The 19,987-nt window shown below is 40.5% G+C and overlaps 1 protein-coding gene across 1 annotated transcript in view; it reads right to left on the bottom strand.

The window, feature by feature from the left end:
* Positions 1-19,987, bottom strand: part of arhgap15 (Rho GTPase activating protein 15) — a 722,875-nt gene that overhangs the window by 35,717 nt on the left and 667,171 nt on the right. The window contains exon 14 of the mRNA XM_033024704.1: positions 18,261-18,366. Coding sequence (XP_032880595.1) covers positions 18,261-18,366 — 106 coding nt within the window. The remainder of the gene's footprint in view (positions 1-18,260; positions 18,367-19,987) is intronic.

The following is a 19,987-nucleotide window of genomic DNA, read 5'->3' as shown; positions in this document are numbered from 1 at the left end:
GGTCGGAAAGTCATTCAGATTTTTAATTTGCACTGCTGGTGGGCCAAGTTCCTCACTGGTGGCCTGGAGTCGTAAAGTTACGCCCATTATTGACAGATAGTGTTACAGGTTACGTACATAGCTGAGCAGAGCAGATAAAACTGACAATACTTAACATTTTGATAATTACTATGATTCCGAAGACAAAAGCATTGTGGAAATGTTGCTAGTCTTTCCTTTAGAGAGTGCAATTAAAATCAACTCGAAAGCAATCTAACAAGCTGTCAGCTTTGGCTCAATGATAGCAGTTTTGCCTCTGAGTCATGAGGTTGTGTTTTAAACCTCTACTCCAGAGAACGGAGCATGTAATACTGGCTGACAATTTAGTGGAGATAATGAGGAAGTACTGCACCATCTTTCTGATGCATTTTTAAATCGAGACACTGTCGACCTTCTCTCAGTAGGATGTAAAAGATCCCATGCTACTATTAAAACCAGAGCAGCAAGGTTGTCAAGGCCAGTATTTATCTCTCAACCAATATGGCGAAGTAAACCAATTACAGGGTCATTTAATTCTTGTCATTTATGGGACTTTGCTGTGTATAAAGTTGGCTTCTATGTTTTCTTGGGTTACAAAATGCATTAATATTCAAGAATTGGCTGTGAAGTGTTTTGGGACATAACAAAGTTGTGAAAGATGTAATACAAATTATTTATTTCTCTTTCATATTGAATTACACCCACAAAGAGTTTAAGGATGAATTCCTTTCAATGGTTTTCCTGTTGTGAAAGACTTCTATCTGATTTGACAAATTTGAAAGAAGTTTAAAAGTCAAATGTCTTTTGAGTTCAGTTGGTACAACAGTCAAATGTTTTTTTCAAAAATCCATCTAGCTAAAAAAGAGAAGGCATTGTTACTAGTATGGAAACGCAACTGTTACAATTAGCATCAATGAACTCTGACCTGCTCCCAAGAATCTTAGCAGAATAAATCACATTGTACGGACTAATTGATTCCATGCAACAGCAGCAATTGAAGGTGGAAACCAGAAAGCAGGATGTTTATTAATGAAGGTTCATTAATCAAGATTGACAATAGTTAAGAACGACAAACATGGAAGGCGTAATGTGAGTTAGAATAGATATTAAGTATTAGGGGAGCTAATGCAGTAACAATAATGGCCAAACAAATGGCACTGAGGTGGTATGGAAGCCAACATAAATGGCAACATCCCAACATGTTTACGCAGCACTGAAGATTCTGTGAGTAATTAATTATTATCTAATTTGAACCATAATACAACAGGATATAGCAGTTGGTTACTGATGCTTTCTTGCCCTTCGGCACACCTCATTAGGGTCATAAGTACAGTGGTTGTGTTGAAGGTCAGTTAGATAAGTTTGAGATCACTTTTACACAGGATTTTCTTTTGTGCACAGAAGATCTCGCTTCCCTGCCTCCAGCATCTCCTGACGATCGGAACACCGTGAACACTGAACAATGCAAACTTGTAATCACGTACTTTGTGTTTAGTTGACGTTTACGTAAAATTGTCACATTTACAAAGTCTACACAATACACATCTTAGAACACTGTGTGGAGGTTACCTTCTGCCTCAAATCAATTAAACATCAGGATTATTTAAGAAATATTCAACTACATTTTCTCATTTTTCACCACAAGAAATAAACTGGCACCGTCATATGTATTTATGTTGGAAAATAATTACATCACATTTAATTGTGCAATCTCTCAAATGGCTTTGATTATACTACATAACAAGATTCTTCATTAATCTTGGTGCTAATTTTGTTTCTTGCGAACATGATAGCAAATTAGAAACAATTCTTCATAAAGTACATTAAAATAGCTAAAAGATGTCAAGGAATGTAAATTAAAACTTTTCTATAAGATGTAAAAGGAATGTCCCTGGAGTTATTTCTGAATAAGTTCTTTTTTTTCCCCTTGACATGAACATGTGCCTAAAAGAGTTGGTGTTTGTTTCTACCAGACATAGGAAACAAACATTTCACATTTTTACAGATGCTTTTAATTTTGGAGTGGTTTCCAATGCAATTTAGATCAAAAGTATCCATGTAGACAATCCAGAATTGCTTAATTCCATGCCTTTCCAGGATAAAGTTGAACCACATCAGTAGGTATGGGTGTGACACCCACAATACTGGAGGCACTGCCAAATACTGGAGGCACTCCCATAAAGTATCCCAGAAATATTCGAGGCAGGCATCCATCTGTCTTTATAAAGCTAAAGAGCTGTTAGAAATATGTTGTCTCAGATAATTTATTTCTATCTTAAAGGTAACATGACATCACCAGCCTGAGAGCAAATTAAGCATGATAATGACCAATGCAACTCTAAAGATGGTGGCTTAAATAGATAAACAATGATTAGCAGCTGTCTTGCACCTCAGAAGCATAATTCTCATTGTATTTTCTGGTAAGTGAGGGTTTTCAATATGTATCAACAAATTCACTGATGTCATTTCATTTCATGCTCACTTATTTTGATACTTTTTAGTTCATTCTATTGCTCTTCTGTAATCAATTTCCTATCATAGAAAGAAAACTAAATATTTAAACATCCCATGATTTATCAGTTAAATGATCAGATTATTTTGAACCAATAAATGAACCTAAAGGTTCCACTGCTTCATATTAATCGATTTTCCATTATAATAAGAGGTAGTCTGCCACAACCATAAGGCCGCACCTTTTTACTAAAAGCATTTACAGCATACATATGGGTGCAGCTCTAGAGATTGTCAGTATTAGAACTCAACCTCTGTTCTTTCCATATTCATGAGATTGGGGCTGTGGGAAAGTGAGTGCTGACAATGGGGGCGAGAGAGAATGTCATCCAGTAATGTCAGTAGTTTTGTAGGCTGAAAATTCTGAGAAGTATAGGAAATAAATTTCTACAAATGCACTCTCTGTTGCAATGGAGCTATTGGGAGCCAACATTTGAAGTTGCCATCAGCACAATGACTGGTAGGGTTGTTGGCTCACAGTGCCAGAATCTTGGTTTTCATCTTGATCTTGGATGCTGTCAGTGTGGAGTTTGCATGTTCTCCCTGTGACCACGTGGATTTCCTAAAGGTGGGTTTCTAGTTGGCCTCTGTAAAACTGCCCTTATGTGTAGGAAGTCAGTGAAAAAGTGGGATAATACAGAACTAGAATGGGTGATCGATGATTGGTGTGGACTCGGTGGGCTGAAGAGTCTGTTTCCATGCCGTATCTCTAACCTAAACCTAAATATTAGCTTGAATGACAAAGGGAATGCAAACTGTTCCACAGCTAATCACATAAATCAATAATATTCATATCCTCCAGCAAAGACTTGTAATACAATAGGGACATCTGTTAACCATCTATTCGTTGGTAAATTTCTCTTTGTACATAACTCAAAAGAAAATGGTAGATGACACTGTCACAAAAAGTAATTATCTCAAGCTAACAACAATTGGAATTCAGATATATGACTTTTGGGCTTAAACGGAGGTAATGTGTATCCTCTAAATACTCTGTAGCCAACTTATCAGTTACCCCGTTATCCACCAGATCTTCACCCAAAATAAGATAGACACAAAAAGCTGAAGTAATTCTGGAGAGAAGGAATGGGTGACGTTTCGGCTCGAGACCTTTCTTCAGCCTTCTTCACCCAAAATAAGATGGAGGATTAGCAAGTGACTATCACTCTATGTGGTAAATCATCAAAAACAATTTAATAGCATAAATCAAAATATCCAAATTGCTAGTTAGTACTATGACTATATGACAATTAACAGATCACTTAGCTTGAATTCAAATCAGCACGCTTGAAGATGGATGAAAATTGGCTTCATTGCATTTTTTGGTTTTGTCCCTTCACAGGTCATTTACCTCCTGAAAGACTAATGGATATGGCTCCCTGGTAAATTCATAAGTTGATCACAATGCATAATGAGGATGGTCTTGCAACATGATGCTTACCGAGTAATGAAAGCACTCTTCCTGCAGAAGAACCTCCTTTAAAAGTAATAAACATTTTGAAATGGATGCTCCTGGCAGTTCCAGGGCATTTGAGTGGGGTATCTTTCCTTGTTTATTTCAAACTGATGTTTTTCATCAAAATGTCTGTCTATATACAGCTTCCCTCAGTTGTTCATCAAAATGTCTGTCTATATACAGCTTCCCTCAGTTGTTCATCAAAATGTCTCTTTACCTACCTTTGCCCTCAGCTTTTCATCAAAATGTTCATCTATATACCTTTGTCCTCAATTAAAGATGTGCACCAAGCCTACTTTCGAGATAAATAAGTGCTAAACATTTCAGTATACAAATCTGTACAAAAAAATCCCAATCTTGAACAAGAGTTCCACATACTGCCAACTTTATTGGAGTGACATTGTGTTTTCATATGGTCTGAGCATTAGGCCAATTTAAAGGCCAAGGTTTATGATTGCAGTAATGTTGTTACTATTCACAGACATTAGAGATTGCGACACCAACACTAACTTCCGGAGTACTTAAATATGGATTTAAAGATGGAAATCCAAAAGTTTTCATGAATTATCCCCTGCATCGTGCACTGACTTGCAATCTTCCACAGTATGATCTCCCTGTGTCAATGAACTCATGAAAACTTTAGGTTTACAAAAACTTTTTTCACTGTAAACATTCTTAAAGTTTATACATTGATATATGGTATAAGTGACATTTTGGTGCTATTCTGAGCCCATAATTATAGATCACCAACCTGTCTGGAACTAAATATCTAATTTTATATGTGGTTTGCAATTTTCCTGGAAAAATATATATAACCATGATGAATTTGAAGGTAACAAAATATATATATATTTTTTTTTAATACAGATCATGGTATTTCACTATCTCGTATGCAATTTCAGTGGCTGCTTACTTACATTGATGATATTCCAGTCACTGGATGCCAAAGGTCCTTTTGAATTTACACCTGTCAGAACCAGTGTTGGGAAAGATGCCATGCCATAGAACTGGCAAGGTAATTGTAGGGAACCTTTTTTTAAGTCAGAATTGTTACTGTCCCTTCATCAATGACTGCAAAATCCATTCTTAAATATTAATTAGCGACAGCTCCCATCTCCCAGGACCCATTTATAAAGTTCATTATGGCTGAAGAGTTGGATGATTGTAGACTTCAAGGCCAAGAATCATCAACTAAAATAACAAAATGCATCCCTGATTAGTTGTAAGAAGTATGCAGCATACTTGTGGCAACATGTGTAAATGATGCACAGCCCAGCAGAGTTGAATGTTCAAGAAACATACTATAAAAAGCTTTTCTTCCTTTTTCCTGACCACAAAAGGTATCACTATTGCTCCACCATTTTCCAATCTTAATTCAACACATTCCCTTCCCTCATTCACAAGGACCCCTTCTCTCCTCACCTTTCCACTCCGCTCCTCCCCTCCCCATCCCCCAGGATTTTACGGAGGAAATGAATCAATCCTCAGCTCCCTTGCTTCAGGCACATATTGGTAACGCAGTTAATTCATGACACATGAAAGAGGGACTGAGTAATTCCACAGAAAAGTGAGCAATTGTACACCGGTTACATGATAAAATAACGAGTGGCAATTACTGTAATATAAAAGGTCAGATGGGAAAGGTAGAAGCTGAGTTGTCTGTTTTGTTGTTTTGCATAGAAGACAGATATAAATCTTCACCTAGCTGATATCTTAATCATAATCTTGCATATCTCTGACAGGTTTTTTTTCCATGAGCTAGAGTATTACTAAAGGAAATGGTTGTTGAAATGATTATGATGTTGTTTAAATACTATCGACCTTCACGACCATTTCACTTGTACTCTACCCACCTACTTCGGGGTTTGGACAGTTATGTCAACAACTATCTCTGAGAAGGAAATTATACAAAACCCAGATATTGCTAAGGTACATTGCTTGATAAGATCAGCTCGATGGCTTTCCAATATTATCAGTAAATACTATTAAATGCATAGGCAGTATATCTGGGCTAATGCATCACTTAGGCAACAACCTGAGATACTTGCTACTTTTTTTTATATGGTCTTGATTAGTTTGAAAAAGATTCAAAATTTCTGCTGCCCAATATATTCTTCTTTAATAAGTGTACAAATAATTCATTTGTTTCAGTTTGAAACATTTTATAATCAAGACAATCAAAAGTTAACTAAAGTATCAGTGTTCAGTGTAAAGTATCAAGGAAAGAGCTTTCATGTCGCAGCCCTATTTTAACCAATTTTTCCACCAAGAAGCACAAGAAGCGCAATGCAGACATCATTGTATGCAGATGCCGAGAAGTGTGCTCAGCTCTGGCTGAACAACTTCTAATCTTGTGTGTGGATTCGACAAGAAGAACTGTCAGTTAATGCTAATTAAATTAAATTTACTTTGCATTTATCAATCTGTCTATATTTTAAATGTGATAATCTATGATATGCACAAAAGGTGTCTGCAACTTTTCTCATCTTGTTTATACTTGGAATGTATTTGTCATTTGACACTTTGACACGTAGAGATGCTACAACAATTAGTTAGGAGAGTGGTTATGTGAATATTTACATGTGATTTTCCAATATAACATTAAATTATGACAATAATAATAATAGAAATGTATTAATCCAAATTGAGAAATGACTTGCATCACCAAATCTGGAAACCTGGTACAGGTCATACTTGACTGTGACGATCCTTGAATATAAGAGGGTGGTCAAGTAACATTTAAGAATGCAATGTGTGTTCAGTTATGCCATCAACTTTGTGTAGGAAGGAACTGCAGAAACTGGTTAACATTGAAGAGAGACACAAAATGCTGGAGTAACTCAGCGGGTCAGGTAACATCTATGGAGAAAATAAAGAGGAGACATTTCAGGTCAAGACCCTTCTTCAGACTGAGAGTCAGGGGAGAGAGAAATTAGAGGTATTAAAAGGTTCAGAACAAATCAGAGCCGACACCTATGACCAAGGCAAAGTTGAACCCCCAATGGTCCATTGTTGGCTGTGGAAGAGGTGATAATGAAGGGATATATGGATGCAAGCAATGGAACTAGCAGGATGACTAGGCTGAGGGAGGGGCAGAGAAAGATGGAATGCTGGGATTACCTGAAATTGGAGAAATCAATATTCACCTATTCTTTTTCTCCACAGATGCCATCAACTTTCCACATTACAATTTTTTGTATTCAAATTCATAATGGACGTTCCTTTTATATGCTTACCATTATTGGCAAAAGTGTACTTATATTCTGTTCAGTTTATACAGGTAGATACAAAGGCCTAATGCTGTGGATTCTGGGAATTTGAAATATTACCAGAGATTTTGGAACTACTCAAGAGGTTAAATTTAAATTTAAATTTCTTTATTTATATAGCACATTTTTAGTCAATTTGCATTGACCCCAAAGTGCTTCACATAATTACATCCACACACACAGGCAAAGGTGGGTGAAGTGTCTTGCCCAAGGACACACACAGGCAAAGGTGGGTGAAGTGTCTTGCCCAAGGACACAACGACAGTATGCACTCCAAGCGGGATTCGAACCAGCTACCTTCCGGTTGCCAGCCGAACACTTAGCCCATTGTGCCATCTGTCGTCCCAGTTAAGCAGAATCTGTGGAGAAAGGAGCTAAATAAGTGGGGCTGAACTTCCAATGTTCTAACACCACTGGCTGCCTAACTTCATTTCTTCCATCATGGCCTTGGATGTATTCTGCTGCTGGAAGCCTGACTCCCAGCACTTTGGCTTTGCAGTGCAGAGCACAGTGGCACAGGATCTATCTCTGCCCAGGCAGATGGCTGTACTTACAGAATTACTTTTAAATCTGGTGAAGCCCCGCCACAGAACTAGCCAGCTGTTAAAGCTGTCACAGCTGCTGAATGAGTGTTTTATACAGACAAATAGAGATTCAATAATTTAATTAAAATTTAAAAAAAGTTTCACTTATCTTTCTCCCAGCAGCCAATTTCTTCTATTTAACCCGAGTGCAGGTTCAGCAGACAGCTTTTTCTGTCTTTTTAAAAATTCGACATCCAGGCCTGTGTCCTTGAGAAAGTACTGATGAGGCACGTACTGTGCCAAAAACCTTTGCCGTACTTTGAGTAAAGGCACTTCTGCACATACTGTAGTTGATTAGGGGTTCCCAGGATTTAAATCCAGTGATAATACATTTCCAAGTTAAAATAATGGTGCCACTTGAAGAGCAAACCGCAAGTGGTGGTATTACTATACACGAGCTGCCTTTGCCATTCTTGATGATAGAGGTCACATATTTGGGAAGTGTGTTAGCATAGTCTAGGAAAGTAACAGTAGTCCATTTTATAGATGGTTCATACTGCAGCAGTGGAAGGCAAAACTGATGTTTAGGGCATCTGATATTTAGGGCATCAGATGTGGTACCAGTCAAAATGATGACTTGCCTAGAATAGTGTTGAGCTTCTTGCTGTGCTCATCCAGGCAAGTGGAGCAACCCATCTCACTCATGACTCTTGCCCTGGAGTGTCAGGAAGAGAGTCACTCACCACAGGATTCCCAGCCTCTCACCTGTCCTTGTAGCCACAGTATTTACATGGCAGGCCAGATGAGTTTCTGGTCATTGATGACCACAGGATATCAATGGTGGAAACTCAGTGAGAGTAATGTCATCAAATGCCGGGGTAGGTGTTCATTAAGAGTACTTTTGTGGAACAAATGGTACTTGCCACTTAACAGCCCATGTCTAAATGGTGTTTGGGATTTGTTGATTGCAGGCATTGCTTAGTTGAGCTTAGTTTAGTTTAGTTTAGTTTAGAGATACAGCGCAGAAACAGGCTCTTTGGCCCACTACGTCCGTGCCGATCAGCGATCCCCACACACTAACGCTATCCTACACACACTAGGGACAATTTACATTTATACTAAACCAATTAACCTACCAACCTGTACGTCTTTGGAGAGTGGGAGGAAACCAAAGATCTCGGAGAAAACCCACATTGATCACGGGGGAGTACGTACAAATTCCGTACCGACAGCACTCAAAGTCAGGATTGAATCCAGGTCTCTGGCGCTGTAAGGCAGCAACTCTACCGCTGCGCCACCGTGCCACCCTATTGTGAATTGTGAATTGAAATGAACTTCTGTGCAATCATCAGTGAATAATTTTACTCCTGAACTTATGATGGAAGAAAGATCATTGATAAAGTAACTAAAGACTGTGGGCTGAAGACATTGCCTTAACAAGCTCTTGTAGTGATTTCCAGGTGCTCGAATGGTTGATGCTGGAATGATTGGCATGCAACAGCCGCGACACAGTGGCGCAACGGTAGAGTTGCTGCCTTACGGTGCCAGAGACCTGGTTTTGATCCTGACCATGGGTTCTGTCTGTATGGAGTTTGTACATTCTCACTCTGACCACATGGGTTTTGTCTATGTATTCCAGTTTCCTCCCACCTTCCTAACATGTACAGCTTTGTAGGTTAATTGGCTTCTATAAATTTTCCCTAGTGTGTAGGATACAAAACTGGGATAACATAGAACTAGTGTACGAGTGATCGTTGGTCGGCGCGGACTTCTTGGGTCGAAGGGGCTTTTTCCACACTTTATCTCTGTCAATGAAAACAAAACCAGCTTTCTATTACCTGAGGTATAATTCCAACCATGTTTGTCCTTTGATGTTCACAGACCAGAGTGCCTTGATGGCACACAGAGTAAAATGCTGCATTGATGTCAAGGGCAATAACTTTCACTTTACCTGCAGAATTCATCTTTGAGATTTATGCTTGAACCTAGGCTGTGTTGAGACCTGGAGCTGTGTAGTCATGGTAAGACCCAAACTGGGTATTGGTGAGTAGGTTATTGGAGAGTTAGTGCTACTTGATAGCACGGTCCATAAGATGGGAAGCCAGTGGGACTAAATGCTAGGTATACAAAAATGCTGGAGAAACTCAGCAGGTGCAGCAGCATCTATGGAGCGAAGGAAATAGGCAACGTTTTGGGCCGAAACCCTTCTTCAGACTAAATGCTAGTCAGTTGTACTCGTGAGGAGTTCACAACGGTAGCTGGCAGCCCAGGCTTGTGTCCATCTCTGTGTTGACATTGGATCTCCAATATGGGCAGATCCTGGCACTGATGCTGAAATCAGGTTAGAAGAATAAGCCCATTATTTCACTTTGATTTAAAAAAATAGAAAGAGCCTGTGTAACTCAGCAAGTCAAGGAATATCCCTGCAGGACATGGATAGGTGACGTTTCAGGTTGGGACCCTTCTGATTATTGATAGCTGCTCTTGATTTCAACTTGTTTGGAAAAATTTAGACTTTATAGTGTAAATCAGACAAAATGAATTAGCAGGTTAAAATAAAACCATGTCTTCATATCCAAAACCACTGTTGTACTAATATGTATTTCTGTTTGTACATGCAAATACTTACTTATTTATAAATTTCTTCTACGAGTTTCTTTTCTCTTGACAAAATAGGCAATTCTGGACTATACTTACACTCGACATCATTTGAGATTAAAAAATATATAATATCTCTTGTCTTCCTCTCTTCTACCTTTATGATACTTTAATTTTCTCTGCATCTCGGCATGTTTACATTAATGATGGTAGCTAAGTGAACCATCAGGACAACCATCATTATTGAGTTAGTAGACCCTAATTCTTGTTTGATATTCATAAATATCTCACTATCTGCTAATTTCATATGTCACCCTAGGAACTTAGTCCAATAGCTAAAATACGTGTGCTGGCTCAGCTAATCTGCACTTCACACAGGCACAAGGAACTGCAGATGATGGAATATTGAGCAAAACACAAAGTGCTGGAGTAACTCAGCAGGTCAGGCAGCATCTCTGGAGAACATGGATAGAGAACATGGTTTGAAGAAGGGTCCGACCCAAAATGTAGGCTATCCATGTTCTCCAGAATTACTGTCTGACCTGCTGAGATACCTCAGCACTTTCATTTGCTGCACTTATTAGGTCTCTACATCTCAACAGTGCACAGCAGTGCCTCTACCCATCACCTTATCACGTGTGCAGGAAGGAACTGCAGATGCATGTTTACACTGAAGATAGATACAAAATGCTGGAGTTACTCAGCAGGACAGCAGTATCTCTGGAGAGAATTAATGGGTGACATTTCAGGTTGAGACTCTTCTTCAGTCTGAAGAAGGGTCTCGACCCGAAGCATCGCCCATTCCTTCTCTTCAGAGATGCTGCCTGCCCCGTTGAGTTACTCCAGCATTTTGTGTCTACCTAACTACATATGCTGCCATCTCTGTTGAATCCTAGTGCTTTCCAGTAGCTTCAGATACAATTCAGCTGGTTGCTGTTTCGGTTCGGATCAGGTACTGCCTATTATAGTTACCTACTGATTTAATCCAGCTCTGTACATTTGTTTGTTATGAGTCAATTGCCGCTCCAGTCAGATACTAGAATTTACACTATTCCTTGAATGTCTAATGAAATATCAATGCTCCTCAAAACTTCTACAAGATGTAAAATAATTCAGCAGATATAAAATTTGTGCATTCATTAAAGGAGTAGATCCAAGTTTACAGAATCAAATTGGTCCCATCTTGCCGTCAAGATAATCAAACAGTAATTAATTCAGCAGCAAGAACAAATAAGAAAAATGTCCCATGTCGGGTCAGCCTACAAAATTATTTTAAGTAGAATTATTGCTAAGTGGCTGCTTTTGAATGTTGTCCTGATACACCATATAGCTGCAATGCATAGTTATGGTCACTTTTTGCTTATTGCTGTCATCTTACTTAATAAAGCCAAACGATCATATCATTTCTAATCAAAATAGTGAAGTCTTCTGAAAGAAAAATAAGCAACTGAAACTAAATGCTTACGCTGAGAAAATAGTCTAAAAACTGCTGATGTTAATAGGATCCTTACCAGTTCCTGCATTTGGAATGCAAGCCTTAGATGTTAATGTAATAATGCATTCCTTTTTCTGAACTGTTCCACTGGACAATGCCATATGTTGAATCCAAAAGTTTAACAGCACAGCTGAATCCAGATCTTCTCAGCAGGATAATCAGCTGAGTGTGGGAGGGGCACTCTGTGTTTGCCAATTTGAAAATATAGGCCTGTATTCCAAGTTAACAACTGTTGTAAATTATTGTTCTCAATAATGACTGAAAATGTAAAAAGCTGCAAGATTTAGAAGCCATGTCGTTGTTTTTAGTGGAGCATTTGCCAAAATTAATCTTTTTTTTTTGGCTGTCTAAGACACTAGGTGTGGGTCCGCTCCATCTCATTCTGAGGTAGAGAGCAGGAAAATTCTCTTAAACTCTTGTGCAAATGTTATCCTTTAACCAAAACGGTAAAACTACGATAATCTAGCACTCACGGGCCTGAGATATTGGTGGACCAGCAGATTTCCTGAGTTATCCCTATTAATGCCCAAACAATATTATTATTATTATTATTATTATTATTATTATTATTATTATTATTATTATTATTATTATTATTATTATTATTATTATTATTATTATTATTATTATTATTATTAAATAATTGCTGTCATAATAATGCTAATTATTTAAACATATTACCCAATAAGAAATGGAATATACACAAGCTCTCTGAACTGTGAATCCAGTTGCAAATAGTAAGATTAAACGAGAACTTACCAGTTTGAAGTTTGATCGTTATTTTATGAGGAGTAACGTTGAGGGAATACGTGAAGAACCCCACCAGGACGCATGCGTGTCATTCTTCAAAGCAGCGGTGTGAAATCACAGATAACTGTAATGACTAAACATAGTAAGATTAGAGAAGAGATACCAGTTGAGTATATGATCAAGGGTGGGAGAGGAGGGCACGTATTCCCTCAACGTTACTCCTCATAAAATAACGATCAAGCTTCAAACTGGTAAGTTCTCGTTTAATCTTACTATTTTACTTCGGAGTCACGTGAGTGACTACGTGAAGATTTTAAAGCTCTGTGATTTTATGCCGTGGAAACGAGTCCATGCATCACATCTGCCTTGATTATGGGGAGAATAGAGTTAACATCATTAGACATCAATACGATATCGAAACCCAACGATAAATATATTAACACCAATTATTGCCCCTATTTATGGGGTAAATTATATTACAGAACTTAAATTTGTTTCTGCAAATGTTCCAGGTTCAATGACTGGTTTGTTATAAAGTCGTTGGAAAGTTTCCTCCGTTGACCATCCTGCTGTCTTGAGGATTTGGTCCATAGGAACGTCCAACTTCATAGCTGCCGATGTAGCTGCAGCCCTGGTGGAGTGAGATTTAAAAATGCTAGTGTCTACTCCAGCCTTTATTAGGACCTGTTTTAGCCATCTAGAGATGGTCGGGACTGTCACTGTTTTGAGTGGCTGTTTGTAGCTGATTAAAGTGACATTCCTTTCCCTCTGATGATCTTAGTATACTCCATATATAATAGTAAGTGTGTTACAATACAGAGACGACCATCTGTCGGGTAGGCCCTGAATTCTGTTTTTAGGCCTGCTGTTCTGTTTGTTTGTTCTGTCTGTCTGTTCTGTTTGACTATTTCATTGATGTGAAAAGTTAAATTTCCAGATGAAATAATCATGTTGTCCAACCTTAGTTCTGTAGTGACTGGACCCTTTGTGCCGTGACCAAGGCCATCAGCATGACTGTTTTCATAGTCAGTTTCTGGAGGGACAGAGCTGTAGCTGGAGACCAGTTTCTTAACATGGTCAGTGCAATGCTCACATCCCATATTTGGGAGTACCTGGTTCTTGGGGATTAACATTAAAATGCCCCTCATGAGTTTGGTTACCAGGGTGTGTCCCAACAGAATGCCGCTCTGTTCCTTGCCACAGGTATGTTGACAGAGCACTTCTGGCGCAGTTGATGGCACTATGACTGAGCCTCTCATCGTAATGGAGGCTTGCCAGGAATTCCAGAACAGACGGGATGTTCATAGATCTGTGGGTGATGTTTATTGTTGTGACAGTACTTCCCATTTCTTGAAGACACCAAGTACTGTTTTTTGGTGGACTGTCTGTGGGCCGCTGAAATAATATCCACTGTTCGGTCCGTCAGTCCCAGGTGTAGTAGAGGTGCTTTCAACTCTATAAATTAATAGGTTTATATAATTATGACATGGGTAACTACCCCTTGTTGCGGGAAGAACCAGTAAATTAGGTCTATGATGGATGGTGATGCATGGTTCTAAAACCATGTCATGTATCACCGGGACCCATGGTTGAGTAGGCCAATCGGGTACTATCAAAATATTAGACGCGGAGTCTACTGTATATTCCTAAATACCCGACTGATGAGGCAGAAGGAGGGAATGCATAAATAAATAATCCCCCAAAGCAGCGAAAATGCATCAGTGGCCACTGCCCCAGGTTCTGGTTCCCATGAACATAATTCGATAACTGGTGAGAGCATGGATGCGAATAGGTCGATATCTGGTGTTCCATACCGTGCTGTAATTTCAGCAATACAGTTTTTATCCAACATCCATTCAGTGTTTGTCATAGAATTAGCGTGACCTGTTGTCTGCCACTAAATTCAGTTTACCTTGTAAGTAGGTCGCAGATATCCAAATATCTCTCTGGATACTCTATTGCCAAATTGTGCTGGCCAGATTGTCACATGATGTCGATATGTTTCCACCCATAATGGTTGATATATGCTACCATGGTGGTGTTGTCAATTTGTAGTCTAACATGCTGGTGATATAACCCAGAACAATATGACTTAAAGCCATGGAATGCACTCAACATTCCCAGGTAGTTTATGCCCAGTGTTTGTAATAATGATGCCTCCTGTGCATTCCATCTCCCCCACAGCTGGAGATGGAATTGGTAGCATCCCATCCAAGTGCACTGGCATCAGTATGTAGTTCCATAGACGGGTAGCTGATAATGTTTGGATCGGAACAATGCCTAATGTTATGTTTCCACCATTTTAGTTCCATTGTGGCCTCTGTTGGTAGCTTCATTGGTCTGTCAGAATGACCCCCATAATTTTTGAGTGCACGAATGTTTGCCCTCTGTAATTTTTGATAATGTAAAGGTCCGATTTGTGTGGCTGGAAACGCAGCCACTATAATGCCAATTATTCTTGCTACCAGTCTGATGGATGGTTTTGTTTTGCTGCAAGCCTCCATTAAGGCTGTAACCTTTTCTTTCGGCAAAGTCACTGACATGTGAACTGTGTTAAGGGTGAACCGCAGATGATCCATTGTGTTAAATAACATCTGTGGTCACCTCTAATGGGTACTGTATAGTAAGCATTTTTTAATACGATGCTTGCCATGTAGTAACCTAGGAATCAATTGCTTAGCAGTAACAAAGGTTCCCATCTAGTAATGAATATAAAGTACGAAAGTATTCAAATTAGTCAAATCTATGATGATGTGGCAACCACCATCTATTTTATGATAAAGATTTTGGACACGAATTCCTGTGATTCGTGTTGGATATCCTCCATTACTCCTTTTTTATATGGGCACTGTAGTTCAGTATGCACTTTTGATTTTTTCTTTGCCTGTAAGCACGAACATTCGGTTCGGTACATGCTGAACTGGAGGATTATGTTTTGTATAAATTCTATGGTATAACCCTATACTTCTGAAAATATAAGTGTCGGTAGTTAATTTATTCCATGCATCCAGATAGAATTGTAATCTCCCACCAACCTCGTAAGGAACCAGACCCACCTTCCTCCATGGTTACTATTAGTAGGTTTGTTACTTTTTCGTCATCCTCCGTGGACGTTGAGGTGCCGGTGTCTGGATCTGTAGTTGGGTCGGTGTTGAGGGTTAGCGCATTCCCCAGGAAGTAGTTTTTAGACGTTGCTGTAATGAGCCCCAGGGTTTTACCCTCTTTGTCAAGTTCTTTTACCTGTTTTGATAAGTTGCCTCCAAATAGTAATATTGGTGGTTTGGAGGTTCCAGGTTTGCATAGGCCTGCAAATTAGGGTCTAAAGCCAGTTGGATGGCACTTCTTCCTAATGCTGTTTACTCGTATTGGTAGTTGCAAAATAAAGCCAGTGCATCCTGGTGATCTTGTGTCATGTCTTTTTTGTTTATTGTGCGGGCGAAACCCGTAATTCCCACTGTTAGGACTTTCAGAACTTTCTGTTGTTTTCAAGCCCCTGGCCCTGCCATGTTTTCAAATACACTGGTTAATACTGGGAACATTCAGTGTTTTGCAGTTCCCTGATGGTAAGTGTCTTCCAATAGTTTTCTTGCACCCCATGTGCACTAGGGGTATGTTCTGCACCCCTCTTCAGGTTCAGCCCAGAATTGACCCCCTATACTCCCCTCTGATGAGGGAGAACACTGTGCAGCCCTACAAGAGGTACTGCTGTAGGACTTACTAACTGCCCCCTGTGACTAGTCTCCATCTCCCGGAGCCTTCCACTTACCTGCTCCAACAGCCGCTCCAGCCGGCTCCGATGCTCTCGGGCACTGGCCACCTCATGGTCACTGGCCATCGCGGCTGCTCCTGAAGCCGCTACTCCTCAAGCCGCTCCTGCTCCAGTTCCTGCAGCCGCTCCAACCGGCTCCAATGCTCACGGGCACTGGCCATCGCGGCTGCTCCTGAAGCCGCTCCTGCTCCAGCTCCTGCAGTCAGCCCAGGATTGACCCTCCGTGCTCCCCTCTGATGAGGGAGAACACTGTGCAGCCCCACAAGAGGTACTGCTGTGGGGCTTACTAACTGCCCACTGTGGCTAGCCTCCATCTCAAGGAGCCTGCCACTTTGGAGTACTTCCTCCAGCAGCCGCTCCAACTGGCTCTTATGCTCTCGGGCATGGGCCACTCGCGGCTGCTTGAAGCTGTTCTTCCTGCAGCCGCTCCAACCGGCTCCAATGCTCACGGGCGCTGGCCGTCGCGGCTGCTTGAAGCTGTTCCTCCTGCAGCCGCTCCAACCGGCTCCAATGCTCACGGGCACTGGCCGTCGCGGCTGCTTTTGAAGCTGCTCCTCCTGCAGCCGCTCCAACCGGCTCCAATGCTCACGGGCACTGGCCGTCGCGCCTGCTTTGTTCCCCGCTCCCAGCCGCTCCAACCGGCTCCAATGCGCACGGGCACTGGCCGCTCGTGGCTGCTCCTAAAGCCGCTCCAACCGGCCCCAATGCGCACGGGCACTGGCCGCTCGTGGCTATTCAGAGTCGGACTCATCAGAGTCAACGACTCTGTTAGTTTTTTGCTTCGCTCTACCGCCCGGCCGTGGCCGGTGCGGGAGCGAAGTCGGGCACAGCTGTTCCCATTACGGGAGATTGGCGTGCCGTTGGCTGCTGCTGCCGGCTGCCCGCAACTCCGCGGTTCTCGCCCACCAGCTTTTCTGCAGCCTTCGTGGATCTGGTCCATGTCTCCACCTGTAAGGTAAGTGGAAGGAACGCAGAGTCTCCTTACCTGCTGTTCCCGACTTTCAAATTCTGGAACGCAGAGTCTCCTTACCTGCTGTTCCCGGCTTTCAATTTTTGCCGCTAAGGGGAACGTCGTTCCCCCTGCTGTGACTCGTTGCAATGCGTGTAGCGATATGACACGCATGCGTCCTGGCGGGGTTCTTCACGTAGTCACTCACGTGACTCCGAAGTAAAATTTACCCACCTTCTTGATCCTTGATGTACTGGACCCCAACCCCAACCCCAACCCCAACTCCAGTTCCTATTGTTCTCTGGCCCACAGTCCATAACCCAGCTTCAGCCGTACCCTGAACCCCTGGCTCTGGCAGCACTCCACGCTTACCCTCTAGACTCATAGTCTAGATAAACGAGTGAGCCAGATCCAGACCATCAGGCTTCCTGAACAATCAGTTGCTAGGTCATTCCAATTTCACTGTACCACCAAAATAATCTTAGTACTTTATCTCTGTGCTTTCTGCATTTTTATTTTCATAAAACAGACCTTGAATCAATATCATATGCTTTGTATCTGGAAGGCACCATATAAATGAAAATTCTTTCTTTCTTGCAAGGGGGCATAAAAAAAGCTTCCTGATTGCCTTTTTGCAAACTGGTAGCCGCCTTAGTTTCAGGGATGAGAGTACAAAATCCCTCTATTAATAGCACCATAATTCTACGGTAGTAGTTTCTACATTTAATCTCTTCCACCATGCATTTTGAAAGAATGCATTTAACATATTGCTAAAGCAGAAACGATCAGATGGAACCTTTCGCCTGCAGTTTTAAGTGCTAGAAGACCAGAATGTTATACTTCTTGTAAAGGGAATGAAAACTAAAGAAGGAATCTTGCATATTAAAATAAATAATAAATAATGTTTTTTTGTGTGCTTACTTCTGTAAATGTGTAACGAGAACGCTCAAGGTATCGTGGTTAGGTTTTGGAAGTTTCTTCACCAGTTTTGCAACACACTGAACACGTTGATCGTAATCCTGATTTTCTGTTGGGTGAAAATGACTACAGTTAGGACACGAGTTGAATACCATTATTTTTCCTCAGCTGGTTTCTTGTGACACATTTATTGCATTCTGATGCATATGTGACAGTGACAGCTGAGTAAAGATACTACAATAAGAGAGAAACTGAATGCATTTTTAGTTCTTTTAACTAAACAATTGTTCACTTAATCCAAGAGATTCATGACAGTGATGGAAGGCATGCATGACCCAGATTGCCATCTGAGTTTTCTACAGTTCTGTTTCTGAATCTTTAAAATCAATACAGTAGGTCTATTGTAATACATCGGCATGGAAAGAAAAATCTAAAATGCAGAGGTTTTTGAGTTCAAGGTAGCAGTGATAATTCATTTTAATTGGTTTATCAGATACAACATATCATAAGATGTTAACCTGTTAATCACAGCTTCAAATCTTGGAGTTGTACGGCAGAAATGACTGCCATTAGCATGATTGTATATTGGCCTAACATTCCAGCACCACGTTTCACTAGTTTAAAGAGGTTAAACCATTTATTTCATGCTGGGATTAAAATAGAATTAGATACACATGCTTTAAATTTATCTGATAGGCCTGGAATTTCCTGGAATATTTTTGCCATTATTAAGCTGCAAGAACATTGTAGCACATTTTCGCTGGGTGAAGAGATTTGCATGACTTTTTTCAGTTTAAACAGAACCATCGGTGAGTCATAGAGTTGAACAGCACAAAAACAGGCCCTTTGGACAACCACATCCATGCCAACTCTTTTGCCCATCTACATCAATCGCATTTGCCTATACGAGGCCCAAACCCTTCCAGAGACACAAAATGCTGGAGTAACTCAACAGGACAGGCAGCATCTCTGGACAGAAGGAATGGGTGATGTTTCGGGTCGAGACCCTTCTTCAGCACTTTATGTCTATCATCGGTGTAAACCAGAGTCTGCAGTTCCTTCCTACACCAAACTTGCCATGTCTCGTCAATTTATTTGCCTGTAAATATACCTCTTAAACTTCATGGTTGTATCTGATTCCAGCACGCTCTCTGGCCGTGGTTTCCAGACATCAACTATTTTCTGGGTAACAAACATTCCATACAAATCCTTTTTAAAACTCCTTCTGTAAAAATGTCTGCCAGGGCCGCAGTTCCCCCCTTGCTTATCATAGGAACCAAGGATAGATCTCATCTGGCCTTTGGGATTTATTGGCTATTATGCGCCCCGTAACCTTTGCCTCTACTTAATATTAACCCGCTCTAAATTATCTATGTACCCCTCTCTGAACTCACCATCTTCCATGCCCTTCCACATGGTGAATACAAATGAGAAATATTTATTTAGAGCCCAACCCACATTTTCTGAAGCCATACACAGATTCTCCCTTTGTTACTACGAGGACCTGCTCTTTTCCTAATCCTTACAGAATGTCTCATTAATCTTGCTTGCCAAGGATATTTCCTGGCCCCATTTTGCACTTCCAATGTTTTTCCTAAGTTCTCTATACACACTCTATATTTCTTAAGAGACACTCTTAATCACCTTTGCCATGTATCCTTTTTTCTTATTTGAACATAGACTATATAGATAATTGCCATTCGGCCATTCAAGTCAGCACCGCCATTCAG

Source organism: Amblyraja radiata, chromosome 7 (assembly GCF_010909765.2).
Source record: "Amblyraja radiata isolate CabotCenter1 chromosome 7, sAmbRad1.1.pri, whole genome shotgun sequence".
NCBI lineage: Eukaryota > Metazoa > Chordata > Chondrichthyes > Rajiformes > Rajidae > Amblyraja > Amblyraja radiata.
The sequence above is the reverse complement of the archived record's forward strand: the minus strand, read 5'-3'. Positions and strand labels throughout refer to the sequence as shown.